Source organism: Panthera tigris, chromosome F3, assembly GCF_018350195.1.
Source record: "Panthera tigris isolate Pti1 chromosome F3, P.tigris_Pti1_mat1.1, whole genome shotgun sequence".
In the NCBI taxonomy this organism is placed as follows: Eukaryota; Metazoa; Chordata; class Mammalia; order Carnivora; family Felidae; genus Panthera; species Panthera tigris.
Genome location: NC_056678.1, coordinates 63,066,014 through 63,087,947, shown reverse-complemented (window position 1 = coordinate 63,087,947; position 21,934 = coordinate 63,066,014). Strand labels below are relative to the sequence as shown.

At 50.8% G+C, this 21,934-nt stretch overlaps 1 protein-coding gene across 3 annotated transcripts in view; it reads left to right on the top strand.

The window, feature by feature from the left end:
• The window catches only part of LOC102967731 (carboxyl-terminal PDZ ligand of neuronal nitric oxide synthase protein), a 284,060-nt gene that overhangs the window by 229,608 nt on the left and 32,518 nt on the right, over positions 1–21,934 (top strand). For all 3 annotated transcript variants that reach the window (XM_042977053.1, XM_042977052.1, XM_042977054.1), the window contains exons 5-6: positions 9,992–10,100; positions 19,029–19,170. In XM_042977053.1, coding sequence (XP_042832987.1) covers positions 9,992–10,100; positions 19,029–19,170 — 251 coding nt within the window. The remainder of the gene's footprint in view (positions 1–9,991; positions 10,101–19,028; positions 19,171–21,934) is intronic.

The window sequence follows — 21,934 nt, the reverse complement described above, 5'->3', positions numbered from 1 at the left end:
GATAGCGGAGAAACCGAGCACCCCTCCCCCGAGCGTCCACTGAAATCTGACCCACGTGAGGATGGAGTTTTGGGCAACCATAGAGAGTGTGAAGGCATCGAGGACGTGGAAAGCTAAATGGAAGAGGGAGATTCAGAGTTCCTGGGTGGCATAAATGTACCCTACCGCCCCCTTCTAGCTGGGTGGAGAGATAATAATGACAATCTAGTATTCAAATGACATTTGCCAGTTTGTAATCAGCCAAGGAGACACGCAGGTGACGTAGAAGTTAGGAACCTGGTTAAGATTGCTGAGGTTCAGATTCTGGCCCAGAGACCGGAGCAGGTCAAGTTGTGTCCCTCAAAAAGATGGGTCCAAGTCGTAACCCTTGATACCTGTGACTGTGACCTTATTTGGCAAGAGGGACTTGGCGGATGTAATTAAGATCGCGGATTAGGATGGGTCCCACATCTCGTGACTGATGCTCTCATAAGAAGCGGGGGGGTTGGAGAAAGAAACACAGAGGACACACAAAGAAGGCGGGCGGCCGTGTGAAGGAGGCAGCGGAAAGCCGGAGAATGCCAGGATCGCCGGCAGCCACCGGAAGCCAGGACAGAGGCGTGGAACGCATTCTCCCTCGGAGCCTCTGGAAGGAACTAACCTTGCCAACACCTTGAATTCTACCTCCTGAACGCCCAAACTGAGAGACTAAATCATGGTTGTTTTAAACCATCCCGATGTGGTGATTTATTACAGCCCTGGGAAATGAACACAGATACCTTCTGGCCAGCTCTGCGTGACCTTGAGGAAGTCGAGGAACCCCTCTGTTCCCTCCTCTCTGAAATGGAGACTTTGCACGTAAAGTGATTAGAGCACAGCCTGGCACAGGAGGGACGCACCGCAGACTAGCAAGTGCTCTGATCAATTTAGTGAAGTCTTTTGAGCACCTACTAAGTGCCAGGCACTGTGCGTATATCCTTCCATTTGATTCGCACGACAGTCCTGGGAGCCTCTTCTCGTGCCAGTTTGCAGTTGAGGAGACTATGGCTCCGAGTCGTAAGTGGCTCTGAGTAGCAGAAGGGCCTGCGGCCTCCACTGAGGCTTTGTGGCTCTGTTCTGTCCGTTCTGTTGTTCCAGGAAATCACGGGGGTCTCAAGGTGCACAGGCGAGTGGGGAAGGAAGGGCGTGAACTTCTGATTGACTGTAATTGATGTTCGCATTGGGAAGACCCATGCGTGACTCATCTCTTAACACAACTCGAAGAAGAGAAGTGTTCACGGTTTTGAAAGCAAGGAGATCAGTTGTTTGTGGGGAAGGAGAGGAAGACACAGCTTTATAGGGGAGGCCCCCCCGCTTTCCGCTCTGCTCTCTGGCTCTGGAAGGGAAGCTGCGTCTCTGAGCAGACGTCTTCGGGAAGCCTGAGGATCCTCAGAAGTGTGGGAAGGTTGAGCTGACCCCAGAGGACATGAACACACCGCGTGGGTAAACCCAGCCAGCAAACGCGGGAACAGAGGAGACAGAATTGGCAACCCGTGCGAAGCTTGGCTTTTGCACGCCGACGACAGGTGACGGCTATTTTGGAGAAGTTACCAGCGTCAGAGAGAAGTTCGCCTCGAAGCATATGGAGGGGTTTTGGCTAAGAGACACTGGCCTGGTTTTTTGCCTGCCTGTCAAGCACTGAACTAGAGGAAATGAGCTTGTCGCGGTGCTGGGCATCTAGAAAGTGCTGTCTGATGGTTTGTGGTCGACTCGAGCAAAGCAGGGGAGATTTTCGGGGACGGAAGAAAGAATTTAACAGCTGTGAAATTAACACATCCATTAACTGCTGAGACGGGCCGCAAGGGCGCCTTAACTCGACTTTCCAAAGAGCAATGCGTATGTGCCTGACTCTCACTGGATTTTAGAACTCAGTGGATTGCTCATTTCTTACCCCAGGTACACCGTAGATCATACTAATCCCTTAGACATTCGTATACTTTAATTCCTTGAGGAAACCTTAGAAATCCGCTCCGATGTTTGCAAATCTCTGCCTGCGGTTGAGTAGATGGGCTAGATGGCTCTCGAGGTCTCTCCTGGCCCGGGAACCCCCGGCTTCCTCCAGACCGTGCTGTCGGGGCTCAGGTCTGTGAAGACGGCCCAGCAGGGCGACATTCAGAGCGTGGACGCTGTGTCCCGGCACCTGGGGCGGCTGTGACGTAGGCAGACCAGTTCCCCGAAGAACTGTGGCACCGTTTTGTGAGCTCATCACCGTCCCTTCGCGCCAGATGGCGGCCCGAGGAAACGTCTGAGGGAGGCAGTCCTCACGTCAAGAACGGCTAACATGAGGGATGAAAAAGACAGAAACTGAAGTAACTTCTAATGAAAGAAAACCAACTGAAGGGATAGAGTCCTGGAAATCCAGCGAGAGGAAAAGGTAATCAGACCAAAGCGGTAAGAAGAGAGAAATGATCACCGTGAACGTCAGTTTTATCTAGATTACATTAGAAATGAGAGGCCTGGGCGGGGGCACCCGGGTGGCTCCATGGATTGAGCGTCTGACTTGGGCTCAGGGCATGATCTCACGGTTCATCCTCGTCACTTGGTAGCTTTTTAGTCAAGTTCATTTCCCTTTGTCCTTTTGGGGTGTCTCTGGGGTTAGGAATGCCCAGACTCTGGGGACCTCAAGAGAAAAACCTATGCTGCTTTCCAGCTGGAGATCCCCTCCCCCATACACACACCCCAAGAGATGATGATATTGGGGGAACGGTGACGATTTTGCTCTCCCATTTGCACCTTCACGGTCTAAAAGTATTTGTACAGCACCTTATGGTTGCAGAAGATCTGCCCGTGCCCTGTCTCACCCACTCTCAGGATTTGCCCATCCCACAACTTGACAACCACTCGGAAAGATATTTGTGTGGTCATTTCAAGGCTTAGGAGAGGAGGAAAAAATTGTGCCCCGGGCTCCATGCCAGGTCTAGACCCTCTGCCCTGGGGTTCCGTGCTGTTGTTCTGTGGCAGGCCCCAGGCCGGCTAGTGAGACCCACCCGGCAGGCCTCCCCCCCGTAAGCAGGAGGAGGTGTGGGGGCCCTTGGGGAGGAGGGGGGCTCCGCGTCTGTGGGTCTCAGATGAGGGGGAGCATCGACATAGACTCAGGAAGCCCTACTCTTGACTTTTCGCATTCCCTGTAGCTAGTAGGTTCCAAAGTCAGCAGGTGCAGTCCCCACGGAGATGAGGGCAGCGGGCACAGCATTAGCACCTGGGGGCGCGACCACGTCATTTCTTAGAGGCCATGATATTCAGAGAGAAGGTGGCGACAGTAAGCCAGAGACTGAGTGGCAGTAAGGGACGAGCACTTGAAGACGGAAGGGCGACATAAGTGATTCCAGTTGGTCCCAAAAAGGCAAGGCCATGAAGGAAAATCATGTGGCTACCCAGATTTTTATATAGCATTCCTTAAAAAGTACACAGTGTCGTAGGCAGGGAGCGGCCATTGCTGAGAGCGCTGAACGTCTGGGTGCGGCGAGCCCTTGGGAAAGGCTGAGGATGAGAGAAAAGGCTCAGGGGACAGTGGCACACGATGAGGGGAGGCTCCCAAGCCTCTGTGTACATCCCCACCTTTCCTCTTCCCGTCTTCAAACACAATTACGATGAAGAGGTCTCCACACATTGAAACACCAGAGGGGAAACCTTACAGGTCACTTGGTCCCATCCTAACACACGGAGGGGAGGAACGAGTGGGGACGGGGCAGGGGTCAGAGAACAGTGAAAGGGGAAATACCCGTATATTAAAGTCATGGCTGCAGTGAAAATATCAGAGGTAAATGTTTGTTTGTTTGTTTGTTTTTAAGGAGGCTCCTCACTCTACACGAAGCCCAACGTGGGGCTTGAACTCATGACTCTGAGATCAAGACCTGAGCTGAGATCAAGAGTCTGATGCTTAACGGACTGAGTCACCTAGGCATCCCCCCACCCCCATTCCATTTTTCTAACTCTTTTTTTTCTTTCCTTCAGTGGAGAACTATCTGATCTTCAAACTAGGAACACTAGAACTTAAAAAAAATAGAACGTTTAAAAACCATGAAGAAAAAGGTGTCCCTCCTGGGGCGCCTGGGTGGCTCAGTTGGTTAAGCGTCCTCCTTCGGCTCAGGTCATGATATCAGGCTCTGTGCTGACAGCTCAGAGCCTGGAGCCTGCTTCGGATTCTGGGTCTCCCTCTCTCTCTGCCCCTCCCCTGCTCATGCTCTGACTCTCTCTGTCTTTCAATAATGAACAAACATTAAAAAAAAAAAATTAAAAAGAAAAAAAAAGGCATCCCTCCTTTAAGTGTGTCTGCGCCTCGGGGTCCTAATGAATGAGACTGTACAATCGTGGGTCATAGATGTGAGAAGATGACCAGGGTAAGAACATCCCACTTTGTAGAAAGGGGACAAGTGTGGGTCCAGGGACTACACACTAGTGAACTTGTGGAAGAGATCACAAAGCAGAGGCAGCAGCGAGAGGCTGTAACCAAATAAAAAGCCACCCTCGGAGACGAGACGCTTTGCTAGAAATTCCATTCTGGGGCGTGGAAAATAGTTCTCCAAGCGTGCTCGGTGATGTTCACATCCCTTCAGGAACGTGACTCAGCTCTGTGAACTGCTTGGGGAGCGGTCCCGGAAGGCCGGGGTGTGTACAGAGGTGCACAGGGAAGAGGGAGGTCCTCCTTACCGGGCAAGCACGTGTGTCGGGCGTTGCGTTAAATGTGGGGACGTGTTTTTCTCACCCCTCATCCCGTGAAGAGATTATTACTTTCCCTGTTCAGGAAGGAAGGGGTTGTGTCGACTGAGCCCTTTGCCGGAGGTGAACAGCTGGGAGGTTGGAAACGCTAAGGCTTGAACCCAGATCTTTCTGCCCCCGCGGCCCCCAGGGCAGGCCTGCCTGAGCAGTGAGGGATGAAAATGGGCCCTTTCAAGCACTGTTGAGAGAAGAGGTAGCTCCCGGGTGTTCAAAAGGTTGCCCTTTGGAAGAAAGACGGGCCTGGTCTCTAAGGCCCCACGGTGGGGAGCCAGGGCGGTGGTGTGGAAGTGACGGGAGCCGGTCGCCGGTCGCCGGTCCTGTTTGCTAACCGCTTGCTGTAGGCTCCTCTCGCTGCAGGCATTTGCTCTGTAAACCCCGGGGGTGAGGTGCAGCCCTGCGATCAAACTTGCTTCGCTGGCGAAGAACCACGGGGAGATCATGACCGGATATCACCCACGAGCGAGTGGCAGAGCCTGGGCCTAAAATCGGGTCCGTCCCACACCAGGGCCAGCATTTTCAACCAGTTCCCTCCGCTCTATTCCTGGTAGTAGATTTCTTTCTCTCTCGCTCGCTCTTTTTTTAAATTTTATTTTAGAGCACGCAAGCGGGGGAGAGGGACAGAGGGGGAGAAAGAATCTTTATTTATTTATTTTTTAACATTCATTTTTGAGAGAGAGAGTGAGAGAGACAGAGTGCAAGCGGGGGAGGGGCAGAGAGAGAGGGAGCTGTCAGCACAGAGCCAGATGCGGGGCTCGAACTCATGAACTGCAAGATCATGACCTGAGCCAAAGTCGGACACTTAAGTGACTGAGCCACCCGGGTGCCCCGAGAGAGAATCTTAAGTGAACTGCACACTCAGCACAGAGCCCAGTGCAGGATTCGATCATGATCTGAGCCAATATCGAGAGTCAGACGCTCAGCCACTCAGGCATCCTGTTGGTAGATTTCCAACCTGTGTGAAAATTCCCAAGTGATGAGAAGCTCCCAAAAAGAGACTATTCTGTCAGGGAGCGAATTGCCCATTGCCGACAAATCCTAAGTGGCAGGACCCTGGGTTGGAACCAGGCCTGACGACCACACAGGTGTCTTTCTATGTTTGATTTTTTTTTCTCCTGTGCTCTTAAGAGGGAACAAGTTTACTTTAGATTCATAGTCAAAGAGAGGGGGGTTATTGATGGTGGGTCTGGCGGTTCTTTATCACTCCATCCACCTGAGCTCCCGGATAAGCTCCAAATCCAGTTTGTCCATAGTACTTTTTATGTTTCAGTCATTTATCATAAGTTTATGGGTATAACAATCTGTAGAAAAGTTTATCGCTGTGGCTTGATAGCATAACAGTTCCAGTAGGAGGTGAAAATTCTGATTCTGTGCGTATTTGAAAATAAACAGAAATTCGAATGGGGAAGGAACAAAACCTCACAAAACCTTAGCGCTCGTTATTACAGTATGCAGACTACTCTGATATCCTGCCCTTGGCGATTACACTGAAAGTTGAGAACATTGACGTACTCTTTTCGGAAGTACTTTTTTTGGAGGTACGTTTTGGAAGCAGGATCAAAACTGCCCCAGACTTCTCCCCGGCCCCCAACACACGCCAAGGTGGAGAGAAATAAGAGTTCATGGAATATGTTTCTAGATCCGGAATTTTGGACCTGCGGCGTTACGTGGCGAATGAGGTCACACGTGCCCCTCGATTGTGTCGGCAGATGCTTTTCTGAGCTCTAACTAGCTGACGTTTTGGTTCACCAGAGGTGGTTCTGTTTGCAATGGTACGTTAAGTTTCTGCACTCAGACGTCACAGAACCCTCTCCAGAGAGCTCCAGTCCGCAGAGACTGACTCCCCACACAGGCTGTCCTCACGGTTTCTGGAAAGGGGTTTTGTCCGTCAAGGGAAAGGTAACCTGTGTTTCCCGCCGTTCCTGGCCGCCGTCCCCGTCTGTGTCCTGTTGGCATGCCTCTCCACACTCATATCGCCTTCTCAGCTGTAGATCTACTTCTCTGTCCTTAGGGCATTCCGTAATAATTAAAAATCAGAAGTGGAAGGAGTTTTATGTAGGACACAGCTGAACCGACCGACTTTCCTTCCAGTGGACAGGGAGCGAATAACCAGACAGACTACGTCGTGGGTGCTCGTTAGTGACAGCATGGATGCCTCTCTCCGTCCTCAGCTGGCATTAGGAACTTTCTATGTGCCAGTTGCCATGCTGGCACGGGGGCCACCAGGATGTAGTCCTTTTTCCTTTAAGGAGCTCGAGCCTAAATAGCATCGTGTAACAGATGTGCTGTGGTAACGGTGAGCCCAAGAGGGTTCAGCAGCCCAATGATATTTGGGGGGCGGGGTGGGCAGGAAGGTGTCTCTGAACCAAGTCTTGAAGGATGCCAAGGGTGTCACCGCAGTGGCAACGGCAGGTGGGTGTACATGACTAGTTCCGGAGGGCTATGTAGGTCAGGGCTCTGGAGAGAGAGAAGAGCAGGAAGGTGGATACTGCATGCTGAGGGGATCGGACTTTATTCTGAGGGAAGTCGGAAGCCTTTGAGTGGTTTTTAGAGGGAAATAATGAGATGTGTTTCCGATTATCCCAGTTTGCTAGCTGTGTAGAGAATGGTTTGGCCATAGGTGAGCTAGGAAGCAGAGACAGACAGTAGATGGGTTGCAAAAATCCAGGTGAGGGGCGCCTGGCTGGCTCAGTCGGTAGAGCGTCCGACTTCGGCTCAGGCCATGATCTCAAAACTTGTGAGTTTGAGCCCCGCGTCGGGCTCTGTGCTGACAGCCTGGAGCCTGCTTCGGATTCCGTGTCTCCCTCTCTCTCTGCCCCTAACCCACTCGCATTCTGTCTCTGTCTCTCTCAAACATAAAAATAAACATTAAAAAAAATTTTAAAAAACCCAGGTGAGAAAGAAGGATCTGCGAACTAAGGCAGTACCGTAGAGACGAAGGAAATACGTTCCTAAGCCGTATTGAGGAGACGGGCTACAAAGAACTTGGTCATGAGCAACAGATAACGGAGAACAAGGAAGGGGGTCAAGGGTGTGGTGCAGGCTTCTGGCTTGAGTGGATCCAGTGTTCCTCATCAAGATGGTTCCTGGGAGAAGGAAAGTATCGATGCTGGGAGAATTGCGAGGATGATGATTAATTCGGTGGGGGGCACGATAAATTTGAGGAGCTTTGAGATGTTCAAGAGAGAGGTCTATGGGGACACCCGGTTGGCTCAGTTGGTTAAGCGTCTGACTCTTGGTCTTGGCTCAGGTCACAATCTCACGGTTTGTGGGACTGTGCCCCACGTCGGGCTCTGTACTGACAGTGAGGCGCCTGCTTGGGATTCTCTCTCTCTGCCTCTCTCCAGCTTGTGTGCACTCTCTCTCTCTCAAGTGACTAAAACTTTAAACAATAAGAAAAAGAGGGGATTTCTAGGATTGCCAGGGGTGGGCCTGGGTTTCAGGAGGGAGGTGCTGAGTTACAGTAGTCGGTTGACCACTCTCTTTCTCGGAAGCCGCGTTAAACATCGGCACGTCTAGTCTGTGCCATTCACGCTGGGTGGACACGCGAGATGTACTGACGGGACTTCTAGCACAGTGAGCAGAGGAGTGGCTCCCCAAGGTGAACTTGGCTCTCTTGCCAGGATTGTTCGTCTCCGTATCCACTTTTTTCTGAGCGCCCCTCCCGGGCTTCTTGGAGTCCTTGGCGAGAACCTCAGCAAAAAGGCCATTGAGAGACCATATCAGTAAGAAGTACAAAGGCACTTTGCCCATTATTTCATCTTCCAGGTAAGCCCATGAGGTATGAAGAACGAGTAGGCCCGTTTTACAGGTAACAGCCTCTGAGGGCTATGTGGCTTTTGCCTCGTGAGTGGTGAAGTTGAGGGTACGACTCTAAATCCCGTTCTCTTTCTGCCAAGTACTCAGCCCTGACATACACCAGAACGGATCGACTTGTTAAATCCTTGGATGAGAGTTGTTACTGAGGAAGAGGTGTTTTATGGAAATGATGCGGCCCTGGAAGTGTTTGTTTGGAGCGATCCTCTCCTTGGATCTCCCAAGACTAGTGCCACTGATGTACCCCGTCTGCTTCCCTCCCCTGCCCCATGCCAGCAGCGCTGGGACCTGGCGGGCCGGGTAGCACCCTGTCTAGGCCCGCTGTGGCCTCAGCCATCACGGCCTTGCCTATGACTTTCCCCAGCTTCCCCTCTGGCGCCCGGCACCCAGAGAGATCCTTCCGTTCAGAGCGTCGGGGAGTCAGTCCTCCACTCAGAAGCCTCCAGTGGTTTCTCGCCTCACCTGGAAAGCAAGCTCCACCCTTCAGGGCACCCCCCCCCCCCCGCCCAACACCCTGCCATGTTCTGGCCTCTGGCTGCTTGGATGACCCTGTCAGCACATCCCTCCACTTGAGCCACACTGACCTCTGGCCATTCCCTGAACACTTCTAGCACCTTCTGAATGCCACTGGGCTTTCGGATTTGCCGTTCCCACTTCCTGCACCGCATTTGCCCCGGTGGTTCCCTCACACCCAGGCCTCTGGCTCTCCGTGACGCCTTCGTGCTGGCCCTGCGGCCTCCCTGGCTAAAACAGCAGCCCCCGCCGCGCTCTGTCCCTTACTCTGCCCATTTTTCCTCAGAGCACTCGGTTTCTGTTTCATTGTGGAGATCTGTACACGAGGTCTGAGAGTTTAGGGCGTCCTGCCGCCTTTATGTATCTGGGCTGGGATAGCGCCCGGCCCACAGTGTGCATGCTGGTTGGGGGGGAGGAACAGCGGAGTGAACACACGGAGGCCATGGGGGTGAGGTCACTACCCAGAGAGGACGGGAGGTGAGGTCACTACCACTGAGGGACTTAACGGTAACGAGACTGAGCGTCTTCGTCTGGGCAGGCGTGGCCGACATTGCCGGCTCCCAAGTCTCCTCGTTGGGAGACAACTGGGAACAGGTATCCGGAAACTTGCCCCCATTTCCGTGGGTGAGATGCCGGTTGATTGCTCCGATGAGGACGGCAACAATTTTTGTCCCTCTAGCACACACGTTACCAGCACAGATTTGCAGCCCGGTGACAGCGTGGGGTCCGTCCCCTCCCCATGCCCGCTCCTCTAGATGTGGAGGTCCCCCAGCGTCATGTCACTGTTTCACCAGTGTCCTGGTGAAAGTGCCACCTGCATCGTGGCTCTCGTAGGAAGAAGCGAGCGTGTCCTTGAACACAGGTCCCCTGGTTGGGGGTTTGACCCTAATGCCACCTGCAGTGCGTTTTTCTGTTGCTCTCTCTGTAGGATCTTCTACGTCTCTCATGATTCCCAAGACCTGAAGATCTTCAGCTATATCGCCCGAGATGGTGCCAGCAATATCTTCAGGTGTAACGTCTTTAAATCCAAGAAGAAGGTAAATGAGCAGTCATCGGTCATTGTTTTCGTTTTCCTCTGACGGAACCAGAGGAGCCCCCCCACCATTGGCCACTGTTGAGAGGCAAGAACTGACGTGGCTGTTTGCATGCGCAGCACGGGGGAGCCATCCAAGCAGTCCGTCAGTGCTCCTGCGTGACGAGATTCTCCTTTCGTTTTATCTGAGTTTTGTCCTCTGACATGGAGACAGCCGGGAAGAGCTCGACCATTGGATGAGGGCTCTGGATCGGGACAGGTAGATAGCACCAGGAGTGATGCTCCCCTCGGTGTGCGGCGGGAAAGAGGCATGGCCGTTTATTTACGTGACTTTTCACCATAATTCTGTGTATCGGTCGGGGGCCTATAAATCACGACATGCGGAATCTAGTTTAGACTTTCTGTGCGAAGCTGGTTGTCCTGGGCAATTATTTTGGTGTGGTAACCTTGATGCTTGAGTAAATGCAGCTTTGGCCATTCGGGAGATGCTTTTCCTGTCATTTCTCCAGGAATTTAACACACAAAACTGGTGTTGGAAACCCGGGGTTTAGTCCCCGCTCTGCTGGAAGCTCGAGATGTTATGTGGGTCTCGGCTTCCTTGTCTATAAAGTGAGGAGAGACAAAATCAGAGTTTCCTAAAATGTCTCCTGTAAAATACTTACCGTCCAAAACGTTTCGTGTTAAAAATATCCTTTTTGAATTTGTTGGGAGGCCCTAAAGTTCGAGAGAAGCCCTTGAACTCTGTTTAACCCAGCGTTTCTCAAACTGATTCAGCCATGGAATCATTTTTCTTCCATGTGATCCGCCTAATATCCTGGGAACTATTTTTTCTGCAGGGTCAAGATTTGCTAACATGTGTCCCATCCCCTCCCCTGGCTCGACCTCGAAAATTCTACTTTGCTGATTTTGCCTCTTCCTCTAAGGATTGGCGGTGCCCTTGGCCTCCTGTTCCCGGGCTTTTTCATGCAAATCATGGAATTTGGATGGAAAGAGCTAGAACTGGAAAGGTGGAAAGAAAACGCGCAAGTTGCCAGGCTTCCCTTCTAGAAGATGGTCCGGTTGAGCCGAAAGTGTGTAAATGGGCCTAAGGCGAGCTGCCTGTTGAAGAACTGATAGGAAGAAGAGGAGAGTGAGGGAGAGAAAGAAAAGCCGGAAGGGCTGCAGACAGGCATGTAGGGCTTGGGAGGGTGAGCGGCTCTTGTGCAGCTTTGAGGTGCAGGGCGTCTGGGAAATGAATGTGTTCCCGGGACTTATGAATCGGATCGATGGTAATGTTCTTTGACAGGTGCAACTAAAGACTGGAATCCCCATGTAATTCATTTTGAGTGTTCACCTGTGCATCTGACTTCAGCTCTGTCCAGAGACTGGACCGCGTGGACCTTGGAATTTATTAGAGCTACACATGGCACGTGATAATTTTCCAAGCGCTTTAATATCTAAGCTTACCTGATCCTCATAAAACCTACGCGAAGAAGTTAAGACTGGTACTTCGATTTCGCAGATGAGTAAATTGACGCTCAGAGAGGTCAGATGCCTTGCCCGCGGTCCCGGGAATAGGCACCGGCTAGAGGCAGGGAGACGTGCAGACAGCATGAATTTTGAGCCAAAGACCTAGGCAAGGGCTGTCATTATATTTGCTTTGCTGTCAGAGCTAGCATAGTGATGCGAACACAGTGGGGTGGCCCCGTCCTTCTGCCAAAACCTGAGTCTGAGAGCAGTGCCCACTGGAACTTTGAGCTTGAAGTAAAGCACGGAATTAAGTTCTTATTATCCAGAGACCAGGGAGTGGCCACCCGGCTCCCTATCTCTTCCGCTTTTTCCGTGTCTCCTAGCCCTCGGAGCTCATTCTGAAAATGCCACGTCCCGTTTGCCCGCACCGACTGAGCCTGTAACTCTGGGTAGGGTGGATTCTCAGGCCCTTTGCTGGCCTGCAGCCACGTCACTGAAAGAATGGTTTCCAGACAGCCTGGCCTGTGAGCCCCACTGCTGCCGAACTATGGGCAGAAGGGCCAGCTTCCCAGCCAGTAAGGAGGAGGGAGTTGTGCAGGAAAGCAAGCAGACTTGAGGAGGGTGGGGACCGTGCCTGCAAGGTTTTGCACATTTATCCCAGGTAGCCTCTGGAGATGGTGATGTGCTGTTTTGTAAAGCACTTCTGGTCTAGGGAGACCATAGTTAGCTTGGGAAAGAGTTTTAATTGGCGAGTCATAGGAATACTTATGAAGTGAGGGGGGTAAGACCGTATACCCGGAGGAAATGTGTTGCAGGGATGTTTCTGGATTGTTGGGGGTCGATAGGGAGATCTCTGGACTGGCAGCCAGCAGACCTGGATGGTCTCGTGTCGATCACAGTGTAGAAACCTCAGATGAGCTCCTCGCTCTGTCAGGGCTTTGGGGATTGCCGTTCAGATCACACCATGGCCCCTGTGTGTGTCCCCATGGCCCGTTCCCCATGACAGGCCCCCGGTGTGCTTGTCGCCGTTCCCTTATAGTTCACCCAGGGGAGCAGATTCACCTCTTCTGTCGTTTGAGAATATGGGTCTGGTGTCTCCGCTTTCCTGGTGGAGGCCCCCGTGCCTCCCCGCCGGCACGGCCACAGTTCTGTATCTGTGGCTCTTCACACGGGTCGCTCACGCATACAGCCAGCGTGGTTCTCCTCTTGGGCTTTCCTCGCGAGCTAGGTAGCAAAAGATTGCAGGAGGGTAACATACCACCAGCTACTAGTCATCTAGGTCTCGGATTACCCAGGTTCTAGCTTTCTACGAAGTCAAGCCTTATGGGAAGTCATCTAGTTTGGTTACCTGCTATGTGCCTGTGACTCTTTTTTTTTTTTTTTTTTTAATTTTTTTTAATGTTTATTCATTTCTGAGAGAGAGAGAGAGAGAGCGTGAGCATGGGGAGGGGAAGAGAGAGAGAGAGAAAGACACAGAATCCGAAGCAGGCCCCAGTTTCTGAGCTGTCAGCACACAGCCCAATGTGGGGCTTGAACATGTGAACCACGAGATCACGACCTGAGTCGAAGTTGGATGCTCCACCGACTGAGCTGCCCAGGGGCCCCTGTGCCTGTGACCCTTTGTGTGAGTTCTCTTCTTTCATTCCTATGGCAGGTAGGTAAAGATAGGTACTTTTTCTGGGAAAACAGAAGCTTAAGGGACATAAGTCACAGTAAGTAGAACTGAACCCAGAGAGTCTGATCCTGGAGCCCACTTCCTATTTTCCATCAGGAAGTCACGTGATAGGGAGTAGCCTTGTTCCCCAGGACCTATTTGTGATGAGAACCTACAGCACTTGTCACTTGGGTACAAAGAGCCTTCGCTCTGAATGACCCGAGTCACTCCGACCTAGATTTTCCCTTCTTCCCTCACTGTCTTTGGTCAGTATTGACTCCATTTGCATAATTGAGGAAGGAAAGGGTCCGGGGAAGTAGGTTGCCATGGGTCCCACAGCTCAACAGTGCCACTGAGACTAGAACTGGGCTTCCTGCCTCCCAGCCCAGAGCTTTGGCCGCTGAACTCTGTTACATGAAACTCACAAAAGGAACATGAGCCTTTGGACCTGAGCTTCTCCAGCCATCAAGCCAGCTGAAAGGCATCTCAGGAATGCAGGTTGTCATGTGTGAAGCGATATGATCTTCAGGAACAAGTTCTGTGTGACTGGGAAGGATTGCCAGGATTGTTAGAATGTGTCTGTGGATGGGGTGACCATCCCAGCATCATTCAGACTACTGTTAGAAAGGAAGGCTGAGAGAGGGTCTTTTCCTCACCCAGAGCATCCAGGGGAGACGTTTCCCAAAACTATGGCATTCTGTGTACCACCCCCCCGCCCCGCCCATCCGCCCAACTTGGGGGGTATAATGATAGTATTCATTTGCAAGACCTCTTGGCTCTTGAGTGGTCTCTTGACCTCTCCTGTGGAGAGGACATTGCCCTGCCGTCATTTTTTCCCGGCCCCAGGAGAATGAGGCTGTCGGCCCTGATTAAGTGTGACTGGACTTATTAGTGCAAGAGTGTGTGAAGTGTTGGTGATTAACGAGAGCTGCAGGAATCTCCCCGCTGTCTTCACGGGGCAGCTCCTTGAAATCATTTGCCTGGAATCACAGCTCAATTGGTTTGGTTAGGAGAAATTACTTCCTCCCGTAATGCTGTCCCCGTCAGATTAGGGGCCACAGCCGAGAAGTTTCACCGTCCTTGAATGCTTGAAATGGATTTTGAATGATGATGACGGTCCCATGTGAAAGAATAAGTCGCTTGCCTGGCCAGGTTTAGGATATGAAGGAGAGACAGGTCCTAACCTTAGAGAAAGAGCCTAGCTTTGTATCTTAAGGGTTGGGGTCGGATGGGGTTGGGAAGTCAAAATGTAGAAATCACAGATCTCCGCACTCGTCTGGTCCAAACCTCTCTGTTGATGGATGAGGAAATCGGGGCCTGGAAAGGTGAATTTACTTGCTCGTGGTCACCCAGGTGGTTATTGGCAGTACTAAAGTTATAACCTGGCCTTCTTTTCTCCGTGGTACTGTGGTTCATGGAAGAAGTTCATAGCAGAGTACAAGGAAGAAGCCAGCGGTCTACTGGAAATTTTAAGATCCCCTATCTCCTGTCAATGTTGAAAGTCCTACCCACTTTGAAGCTAAACTTTCCCCATAGCGAGCAATATTCTCGTGTCCAAGGCATTGCCTCAATCAAACTCGAGGATCAAGGCTATTACATAACGTGTTGGACGGTAACCTAACCCATCTCAGGGCCTTAGTAACCTTTGGATCTGTCTCTGTATAGGAGTCCAAATATATTTCCTTGCTTCAGCATTGCGAATTCCATGCATTGCAGTCATTTGATAAGATAGAAGCTTAAATCTTTTACTGCGGTTCAAACACACACACACAAAAGCACATTAAAGAAACATGACCTTCGGTTCTGTTTTTTTGTTGAGACTCTGTGGTGGTTCAGGTCAAGGGAAGGGCGCTGTACGTTATTGCTGTGGTAGATGAGAAGAATTAGAAACCCAGGAGCTGTCCTGGAGCTGACTTATTGGGCTTCAGTCCCCTGGAATTCAGAAGCACGTGGCAGACAGAGCTCCCGTTGGGGCTGAGGGACAGTAGATGAGAAGACAGAGTGGGTAGATGAATAAGGAGCCTTCCTTGTAGGAAGCGTGCCCCACTTCTCTTTCTCTTCTTACTGTCGCCACTGCCACCCCCCCGTCTTCACCTTGTATTCTCTCCTCACTTTCCTTACTTATCTGAAGACGCCTCTCTCCGTCTCCTGGAATCGTGAAATACAGCTTTTTCCAGGACAATGGAATTCGGAACGGCGCCCGCGGTGATTTATGAAGTCAGCTGCAGAATGAGACAAATACTTCCCATTCTTCCCACGTGCGTTACGCTCGGAAGATTCCCAACGTTCACGGGGCCAGCCCACGACAAGGTCGCTTAAAATGAGAACAGCAGATAAAACCATGACTGACTGGACTTTTCCCCTGGATCAGTGAAGTACAGGGATCAACCTTTTGATTTGTCTTCCTGAAGCTACCAGGGCGGGCCTCCCACTCTGGCTGGGAGCATGGTGTTAATTCACGATCGCTGCTGCCACATAGCAGGTACCAACACCCGCCCGGCGTGTACTTAGCACCCACAGCAGGCACGCTCTAGGACGGCCGTTGGTTACATCTTGACATCTGTGCTGCATTGAGGGACGGCCTGGGGGGTGGGCAGGAAGGCGGCTTTGTCGGCATGAATAAGTGGGTGGTTGAAAGAAGCATTTCCGTGCGTCGTGAGGGTAAGTGGTATAAAGTTCTCAGACTGCTCCCTTTCCAGGCCCGTTGTACAAAATTGCCTGTAATCGGCACTCCCCTGAGCTGCCACGCTCCCCGTCTGCGGCTGAGAGCCAGTCTGAGGTTAGAAAACATCAAAGCCACCATATCCAGCCTAACCTTGACGACTCAAAGCCAACAAATGCTTCGGGGCTGCTGATGGAAAATGGCTTCTGGACAGGAAGATTTGATCCCTGTGCCCAAGTACTTTTAGGGGCTCTTGTGGAACTAAACTGGGTTTGTACTGAAATAATCCAGTAGGTGATGTTTTTAAAAATCTGGTAACTTCCAGAGGATGGCCAGATCCCGGAGCTGGACAAGGCTGTGTTCCCAACATGCCACCTGTTTGTTGTGCTTTGTACCTGGCTGCCTTCACATCTTTGAAACTCTGCTTTGATTTCCGAAGGCCTGTGTGTGGTCACGAGACATGAGCAGCTCCTCCTGATCCATGGGGACCTATGAAAAGGGTTCTTTTGAAAGCTGCCTTCAGGGAGAGTTCTCCCTTGTGGGCTTAGACGTGGCTTATTAACGATTAAGTCTTAGCACGTGTGGATCCTGGACTCCAAGGTGGCAGGCAGAAGGGGTTTTCTTGCTCAGAAGGCCAGAAGCGCAGTCCCCGAGTGGGGCAGGCCCAGCAGGCGGGAGCCAGCATGGCTGTGCAGAGAGCGGACGGCCCCAGTGAGGGGAGGGACAGCCCCACCAGGTGCAGGCTCAGGTAATTTCCCCCAACAAGTTCCTAACATAGGAATCTACTCGAAGTAGACTTTTCACTTGGTGAAGGGAGGCAAGCCTAAAAGGTCAGGGGGCCCCTGAACTCACAAAGCCATTTCTGAGAATTTGAGGCCATCCAGCCTCCTCCCACTGCTACAGTGGGGAGTGGGGAGGCCAGTTCTCTCCTGCCGTAAAGCAGGTAGCAGCGTAGCTTGATTCCACGTTCAAGTTCAGAGCGCTCTCCATGGAACATGCTACCACAGGATCCTTTTAGTGTGAATGAAAATACAACCTACATGAGAGCGAAGTAAAGCGAACACTGAAAGGAAACCATTTAGTGGTGAATGTACACATCTAGACCTGGAATCCAGCAATTTCTTCGTGGTGGAAACCATCATGGTGGCTCCCACCAGAGACAGTTTGGCCCATGGGTTCTCCTCTGTCATGAGTTGGGTGGGGGAGGGCGTGGTTTCGCCTCTTTGATGCTTACGTCCGTATGTAAGAGGCAGTCCCCTTAATATCCGTATGTTTCTGTTGTCGATAAAAACAAGCCCAGCCTTTCCTATTTATTTTCTGTCCTCGTTGCCTTTCGGCACAAAAACCTGTGTTCGAGAGCTTAGCGTATGCCAAGCCCTGGGGGAGGTGTTCGTCATACGCTTACCCCTCTGCGTGGTGGAGGAGAGGCCGTGGACATCGCTGACTCAACGCTGACAACTCCCGTTGTCGCTTCTCGATGGTTGGTTGAAACTGGTAGGCGTGTTCCACACGTTCGTCCTTGATGAAGGTGACAGAGATGGAAACCATAGTCTGGGTTCTTCCGATGTCAGTCCTGAGTGTGTGATCCAGCGCCCAGCTTGCGATGTCTGAGAAATGCGGGGCCTCTGAGAAGTCATTTCCTACCGGATTTAAGTCTGAGCGCTTCCTTTCCAAGAGAAGATTAGAAATCCTGTCCCCGTCCCTTGTCTTCTCCTGTGGATTTGGGGGCACTTGTTCGAAGACCTTTCAACTTTTAACATCGTCTTTCGTTTTTTAATGTTTACTTATTTTTGAGAGAGAGAGAGAGAGAGTGCGACTGGGGGAGGTACAGAGAGAGGGGGACAGAGGACCCGAAGGGGGGTCGGCGCCGACGGCAGTGAGCCCGGTGTGGGGCTCCGACTCACGAACCGTGAGAGCGAGACCTGAACCGAAGTCGGATGCTCAACCGAGCCACCCAGGCGCCCCTCAACTTTTAACGTCATCTGAAAAGCTAGTTAAGGAAAGTGTCTGTGGCTTACAGGGATGGTGGAGTTTGTAACCCGTCCTTCCTAGGAGAACCTGAGCTTTTATAGCAACAGGCACTTAGTGAATGTGGGACTCACTAGGTGGACACAGCTGTCCTGGAGTCAGACCATCCAAAATGCGATTAATCTCGGATGCAGGCATAGGGTGACCGCCACAGTTAGATAAACTGTCTGCGGTGGGATGTTTGGGGAGCACTGGGGGCAAGGAGCAGCGAGCTGAGCTCACCCAGCCTGTGCGTTTAAACTCCACCTAGCTTATACCGGACTCGGTCTCGGAAAGAAAATGAAAGCTGACCGATTCTGCAGTCGGTCAGCTATCCTCTTTGGAGGCCAGACCCTGAGAATATTGCCTGTGGTTCATCCTCACAGCCTGCGTGGGTCGCTTAGGACCGTAGGGGAACAGGCTTCCTTGTCCTGTGTCCTCCTCTCCAAGTTAAGCAGTGGAATACCGAGAGCTAGGGTCAAGTTCTGTTCTTGGGCTATTAAAAGATATGGTTAAATAGCTCCTCGGCACCCCCACCCCTGCCCCAAGAAAGGAAGGGAGGGAGGGGAGAAGGAAGGAGGGAAGGAAAGAAAGAGGAGTGGCCAAAAACAGACCCAAGTGAGCTATGGCTTTACGGCAAGACTGGGAAGGCTCACCTGGGTTGGGCTTGCGGCCGCTGGCATCCCAGGGGCACTTGGACTCCGGGTTCGCGGCTCTGCTGCTTAGACGGCGCCTTCCCGGTCCCTGGTCTGCAGGAGCAGCAGGGAGACCTGGAGAAACCGAGTGTCTCTTCATGTGGCGAACCCACCAAACGTTCAGTTGTGGTTGGCGAAGGACGCTGGAGCGTCTGGACCACTTTTGTTAAACGTGGAAGGGGGACTGGGCTCAGTACTGTCTGTCCTTCCAGTTGACTGATTGTTCTAGAACTGGTGAGTTTCTACTTCCTGGGCCATTTCAGGAAGCAAAACATCTCCACACCCTTCTTGGTGAGCATGGGTGCGTCAGAGCAACCTTAGGTTTTTCCGTCTCTTCCTTTGCTGACTTCATGGGTTTCTGTCCGCGTGGCCCCCGGCGCATCCCCTCCCGTCCCTGGCCCTTCTTGTGTCCTTTGCAGAGGGTCCCCACGCCCTTCACCTGCTCTTCTCCTTTCTCCTTCCCAGAGCCAAGCCATGCGCATCGTGCGGACGGTCGGGCAAGCCTTCGAGGTCTGCCACAAGCTAAGCCTGCAGCACACGCACCAGAACGCAGACGGCCAGGAGGACGGTGAGGGCGAGAGGGACAGCAGCAGTTCGGGGGAGCCAGGTAGGCGCCTGGGCGGGTCGCTGCAGTGAGAGGGGGTGGCCACCAGCATGGGACAGTGCATTCCTTCACCAAGCCCCAGACCGTCGACCCACTTAAAAAACACATTTATTTTTTTTCTCTTTCTCTCTGGAGTCTACATTTTCTTTAAGGAACGTGTGTGGCTTTTATAATAGACAATTAAAGATGTTTATCGAACACGGAAGCATTCAAGCTGCTTTATGCTACCAAATCCAACCCCAAAGAAAATTTCAGTACAAAAGCACCTTCATAAAGCAAATTAGAAAGAAGATAAAGTTATAATTACCTTCATGGCTTTTAGAAAATTGTTTTTAATGTTTATTGATTTTTGGGAGAGACAGAGTGTGAGTGGGGGAAGGGCAGAGAGAGAGGGAGACACAGAATCCGAAGCAGGCTCCAGGCTCCCAGCTGTCAGCACAGAGCCCGACGCGGGGCTCGAACCCACGAACTGTGAGATCACGACCTGAGCCCAAGTCAGACGCTTAATTGACTGAGCCACTCAGGCGCCCCACTTTCTTCCTGTTTCTAAATTCTGTAGTTCTGTAGACATTCCATGTGGACATTATTCCAATATCTCTCATTTTGAAGTGTCACCGAGAGTCAAGAAGAAGGCAGAGTTGTCTTCTGTCATGTTGATCATCTCACAGTACATGTGGGGAAAGTATGAGCATCAGGCAAGAGCAGACGGAAAGTCAGTATTGTTTATATGAACTTCTAATGTGGAAAACCCAAGAAAAAAGACTAATCACTGTTAGAAACAGGAGAATTCCTTTAAGGAGGTGAGGTCTGGTAGTACGACCAGTAACTCAGGGTTGTGTTTTCCAGCAACGACCACTTGGAAGTCTTAGCAGAAGAAAAAAGTCATTAGCATAACAATTTAAAAAGATAAAATACCTGTGAATAATTGTAATAAAATGTCTACATTTTAAGTGAAGGAAGTTGTAAACAAGTGGGAGGTTCTTGGATGGGAAACCTGAACCATCCTTTTTATTAAAAAAAAAAAAAAAAAAAGCCAATTCTCCTGTGAATCTCTCAATTTAACAGCACAGTGCAGATTTCCGATGGCAAAAGGGGCACATTGGAAAGCTGTCGTCTTCAGAACTTGCAGGATACAGACAAGGCAGGGTTCAGAGGAGCATCCAAAGGTTCAGCTATTTATTTTTGTAGACAGGTAACCAATCGTGAAAATCAAGCTAGCTAAGCACCCAGTTCGGGACGCTGCAAAGTGCTTGAGAGCAGACCCTTGAATTTCATTCCGGCTGCACCTGTCCCTGGCTGTGTGATTTGGGGGCAACTTCATAACCTCTCCAGGCCTTTGTTTCCGCTTTGGAAGAAACTAGAAAGAACGGTAGAGCAATAAGTCGTACAGTTGTTGTGACAATTAGGTGAGCAGATACATGAAAAATGCCTAGTCTGGTGCTTGGCCCATAGTAAACACCAGATCCGCGTTCGCTATTATTATTTTAACATAAATACGGAAAGATCGGAAAGGCAAGAAGAGAAAAATTTCTGGAAAAGATGAGTAATGACAGGTGAGTGGCTTTGCAGACATGAGAGCATAAAGCTCTAATAGGTAAAACTACTGATGTAGGAGTGCTTCCCTGACGGGGGGTCAGAATGGAAAGTTCAGACATAGACCCAGAAACGCACGCTAACACAGTGCACCGTAGAAATAGAAGCCCTACAGAAAAAAATATAGAAATCATTAAGTTTAAAAATCCACATGCCTTTGACCCCCAGATTCCCCTCTACGAATTTATCCTAAGGATAAACCTATACATGCGTATGTAAAGTTACATAAGCAAAGAACTGGAAACAGCATGCGGGGGTTTTTCAAATAAATTATGGTACAAATAGCAGAATATTGCACAGTCATTAAAAAGAATGAGTCTGCTCTTGGGACGCCTGAGTGGCTCAGTCGGTTAACCGTCTGACTTCAGCTCAGGTCACGATCTCACGGCTGATGAGTTGGAGCCCCACATCGGGCTCTGTGCTGACCGCTCAGAGCCTGGAGCCTGCTTCGGATTCTGTGTCTCCGCCCCCCCGCCCCTCCCCGAGTCGCACTCTGTCTCTCTCTCTCTCTCTCTCTCTCTCTCTCAAAAATAAACATATGTTAAAAAAAAAAAAAAAAAACTTTAGAAAGAATGAGTCTGCTCTCTATGAAATGATAGAGTCTGTCCAAGATACTTTGTTGAGTTTTTCTTTGAAAAGAAATTTTTTAACGTTTATTTATTATTGAGAGACAGACATAGGGCATGAGCAGGGGAGGGGTAGAGAGAGGCGGAAACACAGAATGCACATGCACATGCTCTCTCTTTCTCAAAATAAGTAAATAAACTTAAAAAAAAAGGACATAGTGTATTACCTGTATCATACAAAACACGTATTAATGGACTGTTACTGATAAGGCTATTAACAGTAGGCCATTAAGTGTTTGGGGAGGCCAGAGTTACACATGGATGGATCTTTGACTGCATGGGGTGGTCTGAGCCCCTAATCCCCACGTTGTTCAAGGGTAAACTGTACTGCACTCTAAGTGCATATTACTTATTAGCTGATTTGCAGCTCAGACTCTGAAATACATGACCCAGCCCATCTCTGTAGTGTGGGAAGTAGCCAGGGGACCTCTCAAGTCCCATAGGTCTGAGTTAAAGGATTAATCAGGGCGCCCTCTGATCACAGTGTTTGCAGCATGCAGCTGAGCCTCCTTTGAGTAATATTAGTGTGTGGGATGGCACAGATCTGG